The sequence below is a fragment of the Dreissena polymorpha genome, chromosome 1 (genome assembly GCF_020536995.1).
Source record: "Dreissena polymorpha isolate Duluth1 chromosome 1, UMN_Dpol_1.0, whole genome shotgun sequence".
Taxonomy (NCBI): domain Eukaryota; kingdom Metazoa; phylum Mollusca; class Bivalvia; order Myida; family Dreissenidae; genus Dreissena; species Dreissena polymorpha.
In genome coordinates, this window is record NC_068355.1 from 145,641,146 (window position 1) to 145,656,687 (window position 15,542).

A 15,542-nucleotide genomic window follows, 5' to 3' on the forward strand; every position below is an offset into this window, starting at 1 on the left:
GTAGGAAGAAAAACTTTTTTAATTTAAGAGAACGTAAACGTATTTTAGTCAAACCGGACTTGAAGTCTTATTTGACCAAAAAACAACATGTTGAGCGCAATTGATTCATTTACTGATTAGATTCCTATCACGAACATTTAAAATGCAAATCTTAGCGCATAGTAATTTGACTTCTTCAGAGCACAACTCAGGAAACGTTGCAAAATCCATAGTTGTAAGTAACCTCCGGAAGTACGGTTTACCGGAAGTACTAACGTACCACGACTTTTTCGATCAGAATCAAATACCTGATTTATGTCGATTTTCATATTATATAAGTTAGATTTGCTGATAAAATGCAAATGAACATAAGATATGTATTTTTCTTAAAAACCTAGTGGTCGAACGAAGACTTTTAATAATAAAATATGTTTCAGTTCGACCGGATATGAATACGAATGCTTGACGGAAGTCACAAGATCACGTGAGAGACAAAATGTCGTATTGACTTTTCCGCAATAATAAACAGCAAGCGATTTAATTAAATTGCAAACCGTTGTCGGATATAAGCGGTAAGATCTTATATTGAAAAAACTAATTTAGTTTTAAATAAATATATACTTCTGATACAAATGTTTTTCACAGATTTTCTGAAATCAATTCATCGTCTCCGATCATGTCAAATTTCAAGTAAGGCTGACATCTGAAAAATCCCTTGGTTCTTGGTTCTGAAAAGTTCTGACTTCCAAACCTTTAATTTTGGACGTCACAGATAATACAGTTGGACGGTCCTATTTTATTTCAATGAATATTTTAGTAACCTACCGTATGAGTTGATCGCTGGATACACAGGTACTTGGTCCTTATATCCTCCAATTACTTGAGTTGAGCGGTTAAGGAAACAAATAGTTAATAAATTAATTCAAACAATGCCGCAATAAACGATTTACCTTTCAAGATTTATTTCATTCCCGTTCAACCCATGTCAAAATTGTTTATTTACAGCGTGTTTAACCACGCAAAGCTGATAGTTCCATACACACCCGCAAATGACATACACTACTCGCGTTGTTTACCTTGAGTCGAGAGGTCACATCCAAAAAGCAAGAGTACTCGATTGAAATAGGCAGGAGGTCAACAAAACTTCGTAAATTCGAATCACTGAAAAAATTTAGAGAAAATGAAAGATTAATATAACTTTTTTCATTACTTCTGTTTACCGTTTCAGGGCTTTTTTTCCTTCTTTGGGACCCGCCGAAAATCGGCCCTTTCCCCTCAATTTTTTTATTTTTTTTAAACTTTAAATACATAAGTTAACCCGATCCAGTGTAGAAAATATAACATATTGCATAATTAAATTATCTGTTGCCTTGATTTTGTTTTAAAAACAGCAAAATATGTTGAATTGATTTTATTTAAGACTTTCCTTATTTTCCCCAAAACCCAGCGTTTCGTGTGATTTTTTCCCCCAAAATCCGGCATTTTACGCGTTTTTTTTCCACTAAAAAAGGCCAGGCCCTTTCCCCAAAATCAGATAAAGACCCCTGCGTTTAACAAGTTTCTGTTTTATTGGTCGCTCTTCTTTTGAGCAACATTGACACGAAAAAGTGCTCAAGAGTTGAAAAAGAAATAACTTTCGCAATTTGTTCAAATAAAACTGTGGCATCTATATGTTACAATTAAAAGATTTGATAAAATTATCATCCAATCGGGACAGGGTTTGCCCACTGAACGTGTGTATATCGCCATGTAACCTATTTTCCGATGTGCGTGCACAGATCGTTCCCTGCAACATTTTCAGGGAAACGTGAAACAATTAAAGAATTTTCATTCAAATAAATCAAATACATGAAAGTGTTGTGTTTAAACTAGGGCAGTGGTCTGCAATTTATGTGCAAGTTGAATGAAGACTTAGAGTACTGAAAAAATGCACGAAATAGGCATACATTTGGATTATTTTAGTTGAAGTAAGATTTTTTAATACAATTAAACTGGTTGTTTCCTAATTTTAGTCGTGTCTGTAATTATTTTCAAGCGTAGTATTGTTAGTTAAACAATGCGTGTGACGTCATCACGAGAGCCACGTTCTTAATGTAAACAAAGTGATCGAAATTAGGTTATTCTCAAAATAAGGGAATTGTATGATATATATAAAAACCCTAAAAGGTATCCAACAATGATTTCACAGGTGTATTGAATGACACAATGCAACAGCATGAAGGATCAAACAATGCACACGTCATATGTCGTTGTAGTTGCCAGAAGGAAGCATCCATCTATGATTAAACACCTTTATATGATGAAAATCCACCAAGAATGTCCAAAACAGCTTAAAGTTTCCCAAATACATGTATGACCTGAAAAATTGAAATGTGTAATTCTCAACGTCCAAATGTCAGTTATGACAGATGGCGATTTTCAGTCGATTTTTCACAATAAAACAATAACTTTGCCATAAACTCCATGTACGTTTTTAATTTACTAAGTTTCTTTGAACTACCTCGTTCTTTTCCTGATTGGGCGCTTATTTATCAAATCTTAAAATAGAAGCATGCCGAATAAATGTTAAATTGATCGTTGTTTCGTTAAACACAGAGTTTCCTCCGCATTGCCTAATGCTGAAGGCCGCGTCAGCTTATCAATTTTCCTATCGTTAACCTCCGAGACCCCAATCATGCAAACTCCACGTATCGCGGGACTTTCTTAATCTTCCCCCATTAGCGTGCCCGCGAAGTAGCCAGGGAAATTGGGGAAAACGTGTGGACTGTACTCTATATCTCTAATCAGTGACCTATTACTCCATGTCCCTTTTACGGCGATTAAGGGCAGTTAACAGAGTGTACGACCATATTAACTGTTGTGCTTTGTATGTCCTGTGTATTAGAAAACAGCATACATGCGGATTTTCTGACGTCCAAGTGACTTCCAGTTTTGGTAACAGTTTTGGGAGAAATGGTACATTTGCGTCATAAATCTTAGTCTTACTTATATTTTGCAGCAACTTAACGGATATGTGGTTTCTGTTCAGCTTTCAATCAACTCTTCACTTATTTTATACAATAAGACATGTTAAGTGTATAAACCAACATTTTCCTTATTTCTCATTGATTGTTGATTATGATTGTACTTTTAATTACTTTTTTTCCTGAACAGGTGTATCAAATAAACTTCAATTGTAACAAGCCAGTAATTTTCAGAATCTTTTTACTTCCTTGTTAATTTTAAGCAATTAAACACTAAATCAAATTCATATTTTGTTACAAATATTTGTTTAAAATTAAAAAGTCATTAAAATCTCATTTTACAGCAAAGATTCCAAATCTGACCTGTAAATGAGCCCCATATTTATTGCCAGTGCTAGGTTACATCTTCCCATTTGATCATTCCTTAGAATTGTTTTAATGGGCAATTTTACATTACTGAATCATAGTTATTGGTAGCCAGCAGAAGGCAATTAATCAAGGCATCATCTATTAACAATTTCAAGAAGTGTAATAGCTCCAGACTGTTCTTTTAAATGTTCAACTTTTCATGACCTGTAAATGGGGCAACTTATGGCTGAGAATCCTCCTGTGTCCAATTCTCCACATCAAATTGATTTAATCGGTCAATGTCTGGCACAAAGTAAATCATTAAAAGGAGGAGAAGTCACTTCACCTTCATGAAATTAATGTGCGAAGTGAAGATTAATTGGGCGAAGAAATCGCCCACTTCACCCACATTGGCCATAACTTTTGCAATATTAAAGATAGCAACTTGATATTTGGCATGCTTGTGTATCACATAAAACTGCACATTTTGAGTGGTGAAAGGTCAATGTCATCCTTGAAGGACGAAAGTAAAAAAAATACAATCAAATGGAAGTAATAAGCTTTAAAAGGGAGATAATTTCTAAACCTGATATATGATATATTGAAATTTTATTTCAAAGCGGCGCAATAGGGGGCATTGTGTTTCTGACAACACATCTCTTTTAAAAGGTTGTAGTCAAATCCAAACTAGTCAATTTTTTACCGAAAAGTAAGTCCTGTAAACTTGGAAAAATATAGGACCTTTTTATACAGGCCATACACGCTACAAAATATAAATGTTAAATCATTTGGTTTCATTGCTGGGATCAAGTTCATGATGATGTAATTGAATATGATCATAATTGTAAATTAAAATTGCTATTACAGTGCTCCTGCTATGATTTGAAAAATGCATAGGGGGGCTATTTTGTTGATAGGGCACTTGCAACACACAGTATTTTGTCAAAAGGGCACTTTTGGCCGCGGGCTTATCTGGAATGCTCCCTGTTGCAGATTAATTTTTATGTTATAAAAAATTGTTAGAATATATTATTCTCATTTTTATAAACCATGCAAATAAAATGTCTACAATAAGGAATAATTTTTAGCTCTGCTGTTTTGTGAGAAAACAGAGGTATTGTCATCGTCAGCTAGGCGTCCGCCGTCTGCGTTGTGCTAAAACCTTGACATTTGTCTCTAAAATCAAAGTGCTTCCACCTGCAACTTTGAAACTTCATTATGTAGATGCACTTTGATGAGTTCTACAGGCCACTGTGACCTCTAAAAAAAATATTTTGACAAGCTTTCATTAACCGGTATTCAAAACTGCATCTGCAGTCGAGTGTTGGCACCTGTTATGCTGTGCTCTTGTTTAATTTTTTTATCAATAAAAGGGAAGGGCGGTGTCCGAAATGGCAGGGGCAGGCGCCTTTCTAGCTGGAGCTCTGGATTACAACCACTCAAATTGATATTTGTTCATTTAATATTAAGATGTATGCTCATACCTAATTACATTGAAACTACTGAGCGGGTCAAGTTAACTAACGGAATTGCATTAGCGCCTACTTGTCAAATCTGACAGAAAACATATCTCGCTTCCAGTATAAATTAATCAATTTTTGGTAATTTAATGTCGTTACAATCAGACTCTAACAATATTTGAATTTGTATAGTTTTATTGTTTGTTTTAACAAAAAAATTAGACAGTACTTGAAAATTACTTTTATATTCATTTTATCTGATGTCTTAAATTCCGTATATTGATGGCTTAAATTCGATATATTTAAATTGTTATTTATACGTTATTGATTGTTATTTGAATGGTATGTCAGATCTTTGTTTATTCCTGTTTAATTAAATATTAGTGCTGTTTAACCTTATTAACAGTGCAAAAAAGACAGAAAGTGGTGTTGTTTTTGTCTCTACCACAGTTTATATAATTGAAGGACTTTATTCATTAAAGGGCAATAAACCAATATGATAAGTTGGATAAGTTTGTCTTTAAAATCATTAATCTGATATATGAAGATGGTTTCCAGATGCAAATTAATATTCCTTCAGTACTGTGTTGCAGGTTATAACAAGATAAGTATTGATACAAAGCATCAAAGGGCGTCGGGAATTTCAGTGTAAAAGGCACTCAATGAAGTGACATGGAATGATTTTTTTTCTACTGTAAATATTAATATATTGGCTGATTATTTTAAACAAAATAGAAAAAGATACTGGTATAACCATTATCTATAATTTTGTGTTATAACGCCCAAATAACCATTATTTATGATGTTGTGTTATAACCCCCAAATAACCATTATCTATGATTTTGTGTTGTAACCCCCAAATATTTCATAGTTCATTGAATTTATATTGGTTTACACGTGTATTTTTTTATAAGATATTTAAGTGATGTAAGAAATTGTAATTAATGTTGTCACCACGTTGCATCCATTAATTTTGATAAAAATGTCCATTTGTAGTTAAATCGATTTTAAAATGTCTACATAAAATAAAACTTTATTATATTTATTAACCTGAGGCTGACTGAAAAAAAAAGTCAGCCGCCGAACTGTTCCGTTCGTGCCGGAACCCGGGATTGAACCGGGGCCTTTAGATGATTGTTGCGTAAACAACTTCAGTCTTACGCTCTCCCAACTGAGCTATTTCCGGTCTGATATCATTTATGTACTGCTATTTGGTGAAGTTGTGTATAGCGATCGTTATTATATGTCTATTAATAAACTAATACATTGTACGTTTTCATACCACTACGCCTTCCAATAAACTTGCTTGCGCGATAGGTCGTCAAATATCGTACTACATTGATTCTCCACTAAATAAGCAAATTAGAAAAACCACAAAATAAATATATTTTGATTATGTTTTGTTTTTATACAAAACCAGAAAGTTTCACGTATTTGCACAGTCCCTGTGATCTTTCCCCTGTGATCAGTTATTAATTAAAACAATTAGCTTTGCATTATTGGCAATAAATGTTGTAATAAATGTAATAGGCACAAATGCAGTACTTATTTACGCTAATTTACACAAAAAATCACCACTTTGCAAGATATTCTTAAAACAAAAATATATACATTAATCCGTAAAATAACTTCTCCTCCCATAAGCGGGAAAAAAGCATTACATACTAGTCGCCGCTCTCCAGAGTGACGCCAATTATTATGTTAGGAACTAGGCCATCATGTTGTTCTTGCTTTAAATGTTCTCCTTTATCTTTAATCAAATCTTGAACAATAGTTTGCATTCATACTACATTGAACAAAGTAATCAATGAATATAACGTTATGGTTTTTTAAATCAACAAAATGGCAAAGTTTGGAAAATTTTTAGTGAAAATAATGGAATATTTTTAATTTACAATTCCTAGCCATGTTTGTAAAAAATGTAAACTAATATAACTCTTCATGATAATTCAGTTATATGCTTTGTTAGATGTTTATGCAATAAAATTGAAATGAAATAATCATTAGACGTTTCTTTATAAAGTCACTTTTTTGTGTTAATTGGTTTTTAGCTCACCTGATTGCTCAGGTGAGCTTTTGTGATTGGTCTTTGTCCGTCGTCCGTCCGTCCACATTTGTTCGTAAACACTCTAGAGGCCATATCAGGCATATTTCTTGTCTGATCTTCATGAAACTTGGTCAGAAGCTTTATCCCAATGAAATCTCGGTCGAGTTCGAAACTGGGTCGTGCCGGGTCAAAAATTAGGTCACTAGGTCAAAAAAACTTGTAAACACTGTAGAAGTCACATTTCATGCCCAATCTTCATGTAACTTTGTCAAAATGTTTGTCTTAATGATATGTTGGTTGAGTTCAAAAGTGGTTCCGGTCCGGTGAAAAACATGGCCGCAAGTGGGCGGGGCATTTTTCCTTATTTGGTTATAGAGAAACCTTGTAAACACTCTAGAAGTCACAATTTTTGCCCAATCATCATGAAAGTTGGTCAAAACATTGGTTTTATTGATATCTCGGACGAGTTCGAAAATGGTCTAGATCGGTGGACGCCTAGCCCAGGGCCCTCAATCTGTCAAATTCATGGCCGAAATTCGGCCGCATTCCCCCACCTGAAAAGTATACTTGTTTCCCCTTTTTGGGGGAAAAATTCTCCCTAAAAAAATTTTTTTTTTTAATTAATAGATTGATGTGTCTCATGATTATTATATCTCAATTCTATTTTAATTAAATCTTGTCAAACATACTTAATTATGAAAAAAGCAATGGATATGGTGCAAACATGTACAAATGTAATAATTAGAGAGTAAGAAAAAAATCCCCCAAAAAGGAAAATGCAGCGAAAATTCCCCCTGCTATGGGTAGCGACCCGCTTCCCCAAAAATGGATTGAGGGCCCTGCCGCTAGTGGGCGGAGCAGTTTTCTTTATATGTATATAGTGAAAACATGTGAACATTCTAGAAGTCACATTTTTGGCCCTGTTATAATGAAATTTGGTCAGAACATTTGTTTCCTTGATATGAGAGTTGAGTTTGAAAATAGTTCTGGTCAGTTGAATAACATGGCTGCCAGGGGGGGGGGCAGTTTTCCTTATTTGGCTATAGAGAAACCTTGTAAACACTCTAGAATTCACATTTTTTGCCAAATCATCATGAAAGTTGGTCAAAACTTTGGTTTTATTGATATCTCGGACAAGTTCGAAAATGGTCCAGATCAGTGAAAAACATGGCCGCCAGTGGGCGGGGCATTTTTCTCTATATGTATATAGTGAAAACATGTGAACACTCTAGAAGTCACATTTTTGGCCCAATTTTCATAAAATTTGGTCAGAACATTTGCTTCCTTGATATGAGAGTTGAGTTTGAAAATGGTTCCGGTCAGTTGAATAACATGGCTGCCGGAGGGGGGGCAGTTTTCCTTATTTGTCTATAGAGAAACCTTGTAAACACTCTAGAAGTCACAATTTTTGCCCAATCATCATGAAAGTTTGTCAAAACATTGGTTTTATTGATATCTCGGATGAGTTTGAAAATGGTCCAGATCAGTGAAAAAAATGGCCATCATGGGTGGGGCATTTTTCTCTATGAATACAGCAAACCTGAATTCAGCGGTCAGTCAAGGGAAATGGCCAAAGTGACGGCTGTCCACAGGTGACCGTTGAATTCGGATCACAATTTTAAGATGGTTTGTCAGTTGGTAGTAGTGCTACCTTGTTACCCCACCCAGTCGTTTGCATACAGTGTTAACTAAGCATGATAACAGAATTTACTTACATTGAATAATACATAATAACATCTTATATATCGATTTAATTTCATATTGTTATTAAACTAAAGCAATGAATTTATCAACGCTAGTGTAATTGTTTACTCATGCATCTCGATCATTCAGTAAATAAAACTTGTGATGTGCCGTTGACGTCACGTCCGTACAAGTCTAAAGAAAAAGACGCAAAACGTTTGTTAAAATTTATTCGTACGCAAACATCACACAAAAAGCATTTTTAAGTCAACAACCTCATACAAAATACAACGCTTGAAACTCACATTTGCATTTGATTCATACTTCTCCATAATTTCTTGCTTACGCTTAAGCACACTCTATACTTGCGAACGTCCAACACAGAGCTCACTTGCTATTACACGCGAACTTTTTCCAGATGCAAATAGTTTCAAACACTTGACTCGCTCCTCTAATGTTAGGAACTTAAGTTTACCACTTATTGTTATTCCGTGATTAATTATTCCGATTGCTTTTAAAAGTGTTGTGAATGCTAGAAAGCTCTTTTAAAGAATGATCCGAAAATGTTATTTTAAAATCGATACTAAATGTTGTAAGTACAATGTACTAATTAGCGGTCATATAATTAGCGGTTATTACTTTAAACATGTCAAAAACTCTGACATATTTTCTGTTAAAGAAACCCCCACAATTATCCCTGGAAAACAAACCTTCTCAACACCTTATTATTTGTTTACTCGCAGCGGGTCGCTTTTATAATATCAAAGGAAATTACCGCTATCAAGCGCTTTAACCGCAAAAGAGACGGACAAATGATGTGCAGTGTTTTTAATTTTCGCGATTCGAGACGACTGACGCGTGACCGTTGATTTCAGTTCAAACATGAATTTCGGAGTTGAATATAGTGGCAGTTGGCCGTTATGGACAGGTGGCCGTTAAATTCAGGTGTAATATAGAGTGTTTTTCGTCGGGGGGATTCCAGACTGACCGTTGTCTGCAGGTGACCGGTAAATTCAGGTGGCTGTTAGGTCAGTTTCGACTGTATAGTGAAAACATGTGAACACTAGAAGTCACATTTTTGGCCCAATTTTCATGAAATTTGGTCAGAACATTTGTTTCCTTGATATGAGAGCTGAGTTTGAAAATGGTTCCGGTCAGTTGAATAACATGGCTGCAGGGGGGGGGGGGAGCAGTTTTCTTATATTTATATAGTAAAAAAGCTTGTGAACACTCTAGAATTCACATTTTTTGCCAAATCATCATGAAACTTGGTGAAAAGATTGGTTTTGTATATATCACATAATAAATGCCATAATTATTGCCCTTAGATTGTCCAAATTTTCATTATATTATACAAAATCCTTGTAAACACTCTAGAGGTCACAATTTTGTTTCAGATCTAATGAATCTTGGTCATAATATTTATTTGTGTAAGCAAAGTTTGATGTTTGGTAAGGGGGGTCAACTCAAAATATAGGTCACCAGGTCAAATCTTACAAAAACATAATCACTCCATTTGCCAGATTTTTGGTTCAATAATGATGAAACTAGACCAGGATGTTTGTCTGGACAAGTTTGACGTTTGGTAAAGATTGAATGAACCGACTCCTCTCAGGTGAGCGAACTAGGGCCATCTTGGCCCTCTTGTATTATACAAAATCCTTGTAAACACTCTACAGGTCACAAATTTGTTTCAGATTTTATTAATCTTGGTCATAATTTTATTTTTGTAAGCAAAGTTTGATGTTTGGTCATGGTGGGTCAACTCAAAATATAGGTCACCAGGTCAAATCTTACAAAAACAAAAACACTCCCAGGGGACAAAAATATTTCTAAACTGCACTCGTCCTGCAGGACAAGTGCATTAAAATTTTCACTCGTCCTGCAAACACATGCATGTCCTTAAAATATGGGTGAAATGAAGATTGCAAATGGCTGATATGACTAATAAAGTTTCTTGTATCACTGCTAAATTGCTTCTTACTCAGTTGTTCATGCCAGCTGATCACAAAATAAATGTTAAGCAGTGAAATAAATTACTTTATTTATGAGGAACACACAATAAATAATTAAAGACAATTTTGTGTTTGCCGTTTTTCTAATACTCGCGTGCTTTCCGTTTCGGACGTATGAACATCGCTACCGCCAACTTTAAAGAACGCTCGTATGTCAGACATTTTCTGACGAAATTCAGACTGGTTTGAAACCGTAGATTCTACTTCGCGTTTAAATAATTCTTTAAAAATCAATACTTACACTGAATGCATAGGTTGGTTCCCTGTCACCATGGACGCGCAAAGTTTACACCAAAAAGCCAATATTTACTGGGGACACAGTCTCGAATAACAACGTGCACCTGCTGTATGAAATATACAACAAAGACCTAGGGCCTATAGATAACATGTTATCTATAGGTCTTTGTTTACAATTATAATTTCCGGTTCATTCGCGATCTACTTTCGGAATAGATATGATTTAAGAAAATGATTTAATTTAATGAAAACAAGTCTTACTCATCAGAAAATACATATTTTAACAACAGCTTTTTTCACTCGTCCTGTAGGACGAGAGCTTTAGGGAAATTCACTCGTCTTTTCGAGATTTTACTCGTCAATACGAGCGGACGAGTGGTATTTTTGTCCCCTGACTCCATACAGCAGAGTTTTGGTTCATCAATGATGAAACTTGACCAGGATGTTTGTCTGGACAATATCTATGTCAAGTTTAACGTTTGGTAAAGATTGAATGAACCAACTCCTCTCAGGTGAGCGAACTAGGGCCATCTTGGCCCTCTTGTTTTACATTTACAGTTTGGGATCGGGTCTGTTTGCTCTGGGCTTGGGTCTGTTTTACTGCCATTTTTAAATAGGAAAACCCCTGCCCTCTTAATAATGTCCTGTTATAACTATGTTGCAGTACATGTATCTCAGTTCTGGTAAACATCATAAAAAGGCACTTGATTTAAACTTTGCATCATGCTGAGAGCTAATTTTAGACTTCCATTGATCTTGTGTGATGAGCACATGACAATAATTGTTTCAAAAGCTATCGAAATATATGGAAATTCGATAACATTTTTATAAAAATATCACGGAGCTGTTTTAAGTATAAGGTTATTCATTTGATTGGTAATAAAATAGTAACTAGATATTCCTGGTAAAATGAGTTGGTTAACTTGAACCTTAATAAATTAAAATATATTATTGCAAACACATTTATTCACAATGCAATTTTAGATAATTATTTGTTAGAAAGAAAAAAAAACCTTGTATTTCTTATTTTCAATTCAAAACAATGCCACTTGTCCCATACAAAAGAGCCCCGGCTCTATTTCCGAAACAGAGAATTAAAACACTGTGAGTGGCAAGTAAATAAAAGAGTACTTTAGTCTTTACCGAAAATCACAAGTGTTGTAGTTTGTTTTGGTTCGTTTAGTTATTTTTATGCCCCCAGAACATAGGTTCTGGGGGCATATTAAAGTCGCACCGTCTGTGAGTTAGTCCGTCCGTCCGTCTGTCTGTCCAGATTAGTTTCCGCTCAATAATTCGAGCAATTGTCATCAGATCTTCACCAAACTTTATGAAAATGTGTAAGGCAATAACATCTAGGTCAAGTTTGATAATAGGCCAAATAGACCCAGACACTCCTGAGTTACGGCCCTTGAATCAAAGTAAAATTGGGTTTTTTCTCGTTTCAGCTCAATTACTCGAGCAATTGTCATCAGATCTTCGCCACACTGCATGAAAATGTGTAAAGCAATAGCATCTAGGTCAAGCTCGATAATCTGTCAATATGACCCAGACACTTTTGAGTTACGGCCCTTGAATCATCGAACAAATTGTGTTTTTTCTTGTTTCCGCTCAATAACTCAATGAGCAAATGTCATAGGATTTTCTCAACACTTCATCAAAATGTGTAAGGTCATAAGATCTAGGTCAAGTTTGATAATCAGCCAAATTGATCAAGACACTCCTGAGTTGCAGCCCTTGAATCATCGAAAAATGGAGTTTTTTAGCTCACCTGAGCACAACATGCTCATGATGAGCTTTTGTGATTGTCTTTTGTCAAGTATCCGGCGTCAACATTTTGTCTTGTGAACACTTTGAGGCCACATTTATTGTCCGATCTTCATGAAACTTGGTCAGAACATTGATACCTCGACTGAGTTCGAAACTGGGTCATTCTGGGTCAAAAACTAGGTCACTAGGTCAAAAAAAGAAAATCCTTGTGAACACTGTAGAAGTCACATTTGATGCCCAATCTTCATCAGGGCTCACGCTGGGCTCAAATTTTAGAGAGAAGTGACTTCTCCCTGGACACTGATTTAGGGAGAAGTGAGGAGACTCTAGGGAGAGGTGGAGAGATTTGGACACAATGGTTTGCATGTTGGGCGTTACAACACACATTTGTTTATCACATTATTGAAGTATGCCACTGTAGTACACATAATTTTATTTCTTTTGTGTATCTTAATTTTTCCTGCAGTTCTAATTAACCAAGTAATAATAGACACGACAGATAAATAACTAAAGTTTTACTAGCTCTATATTCAATCCATTTTGATGATAATATCATATTATACAGACTAAAGTATTTCAAAGATAATATGTTTATGAAGCAGTAGATAACATAAGCTGAATAAAACTGTCAGACCAGATAAATATTTATGTTTGAAATATTACATTTAGCATATGCTTTCTTTATAATTATTTGTTATCTTTTATAGTCTTTCCAATTGCAATTTCATGTGAATACAATTCGAAATATGATAAACCACACCGTCTGCATAACCCCATCTGTATTCTTCATTCTATTTCTTCTTTAAAGAACTAAGAAATTCAATTATAATCGACGAAAAATTATGTATCCGAAAACGACAGTCCGAAAAATTGTAGGCGTTACGCACATAAAACAAATTGTGCATATCGTTTGACAGCAAAAAAAATAAAATCGGAAACCTCTCACGCCCTCTTGTTTCTCGTTTCCGCTCAATAACTCAAGCAATTGTCATTGGATCTTCACCAAACTTCATAAATATGTGTAAAGCAATAGAATCTAGGTTAAGTTCAATAATCAGCAAAATTTACCCAGGCACTTCTGAGTTACGGCCCTTGAATTATAAAAAAACTGCGTTTCCGCTGGAAAAATGCTCATAACTTCTATGTCGCTTCAGATGTAACCTTCATATTTAGTATGCATGTGTATAAGGACAAGGCCTTTCCATACGCTCACAACTTTGACCTTGACCTTGAACTTAGGGTCCGCGTTTAAGTTTCGAAATCTTCGTTTAGGTTTGGAAAAAGCGTTTTTTGGGGGCATATGTCTTCTGATGGAGACAGCTCTTGTTTTCAACATTATAAACAGTATTTCAGTCATATCAGTTGGCTGTGATATCACTGAAATACTGTTAAAAATGTTGAAACAGTTTGTTAAATGTAATAATGCAAATTGTTTTAGTAGAATTCATTTCTTTTTATCTTTTAGCACTCATTGGTAGATTGAATGCTCAAAGATGGCCGAGTTCTGGTTGATATCTGCCCCCGGAGACAAGACTTGTCAACAAACATTTGACAAGCTCAACAATGCTACAGCTAAAAACAATGTCCTGTCTACAAACTACAAATTCAGTCTCCCAGACCTCAAGGTAGCTCTGTGTGAAATGGTCAAATTGAAGTGCCTCTTTTGTAATTGTATTGGGGTTTGTGTAGAAATTATTTTTCTTAAACATTCCATGTCATCAATATAATAAGAATTAATATTTTTGAACTTGTTGAATGGTTAACATGATTGTAATTATATGTGTTGCAAATTGAAGGAACAATATTTTAACAAGTCTTTGCATTCTTTTAAGGTTGGAACTTTAGACACTTTGGTTGGGCTGTCAGATGACCTTGGAAAACTTGATATATATTGTGAGAGGTAACAGCTTATTCCTTCCTTTGTGGTAAACAAGCTTTAATTAAGCATGTCCCATGTTGTTTTGGAACATAATGTTTTCATAAAATACATGTACATGCAGATTTTTTTTCTTAAAATATAATGTAAATGCATTTTGTACAAGAACATGTTATTTGAACAGTTTGGTTTAATACATGTATAATTCTGTTGAAAAGACTACAAGTAAGCATTATAACTTGTATATTTTTATGCCCCCGGTAGGGTGGCATATAGCATTTGAACTGTCTGTCCGTCCGTCCGAAAACTTTAACATTGGCCATAACTTTTGCAATATTGAAGATAGCAACTTGATATTTGGCATGCATGTGTATCTCATGGAGCTGAACATTTTGAGTGGTGAAAGTTCAAGGTCAAGGTCATCCTTCAAGGTCAAAGGTAAAAAAAACAATCCAAGGGAAGTAACAAGTTTTAAAGGGAGATAATTTCTATATATCATTTGGCAGTTACAGATCATTTTTACAAGGAAAGTAATATTTTTTAAAGGGATATAATTTAAAAAAAAAATAATAAATCAAAGCGGCGCAGTTGGGGGCATTGTGTTTCTGACAAACACATCTCTTGTTTGTATTTTTTTTAGATTTTAGCCTAGCTTGGTGAAAAACAGGCTTTGAGCATGTGAGTAAAATGTCGTCCCAGATTAGCTTGTGCAGTCCATAGAGGCTACTCTGAGACAACACTTTCCACTAACTTTAATGTTATTGTATGTTGAAAAAAGTCTCTTCTTTGCGAAAAATACAGTTGAGGCGGAATTGTACCTGATTAGCCTGGAGGTAGTTCACAGGCTTATCTTGGACAAGACTACTGACACAAAGGCTTGTCTTGGACAAGACTACTCACACAAAGGTTTATCTTGGACAAGACTACTCACACACAGGCTTATCTTGGACAAGACTATTCACACACAGGCTTATCTTGGACAAGACTACTCACACACAGGCTTATGTTGGACAAGACTACTCACACACAGGCTAATGTTGGACAAGACTACTCACACACAGGCTTATGTTGGACAAGACTACTCACACACAGGCTAATGTTGGACAAGACTACTCACACACAGGCTTATCTTGGACAAGACTACTCACACACAGGCTTATCTTGGAC

At 35.1% G+C, this 15,542-nt stretch overlaps 1 protein-coding gene across 2 annotated transcripts in view; it reads left to right on the forward strand.

The window, feature by feature from the left end:
* Nucleotides 1-397: 397 nt before the first annotated feature.
* Nucleotides 398-15,542, forward strand: part of LOC127854150 (V-type proton ATPase subunit C 1-A-like) — a 30,361-nt gene continuing 15,216 nt past the window's right edge. Inside the window, exons 1-3 of one of the 2 annotated variants that reach the window (XM_052389156.1) lie at nt 398-551; nt 13,965-14,124; nt 14,332-14,399. In XM_052389156.1, coding sequence (XP_052245116.1) covers nt 13,993-14,124; nt 14,332-14,399 — 200 coding nt within the window. In that variant the 5' untranslated portion in view covers nt 398-551; nt 13,965-13,992. The remainder of the gene's footprint in view (nt 552-13,964; nt 14,125-14,331; nt 14,400-15,542) is intronic. The other variant, XM_052389158.1, reaches the window with a different exon arrangement.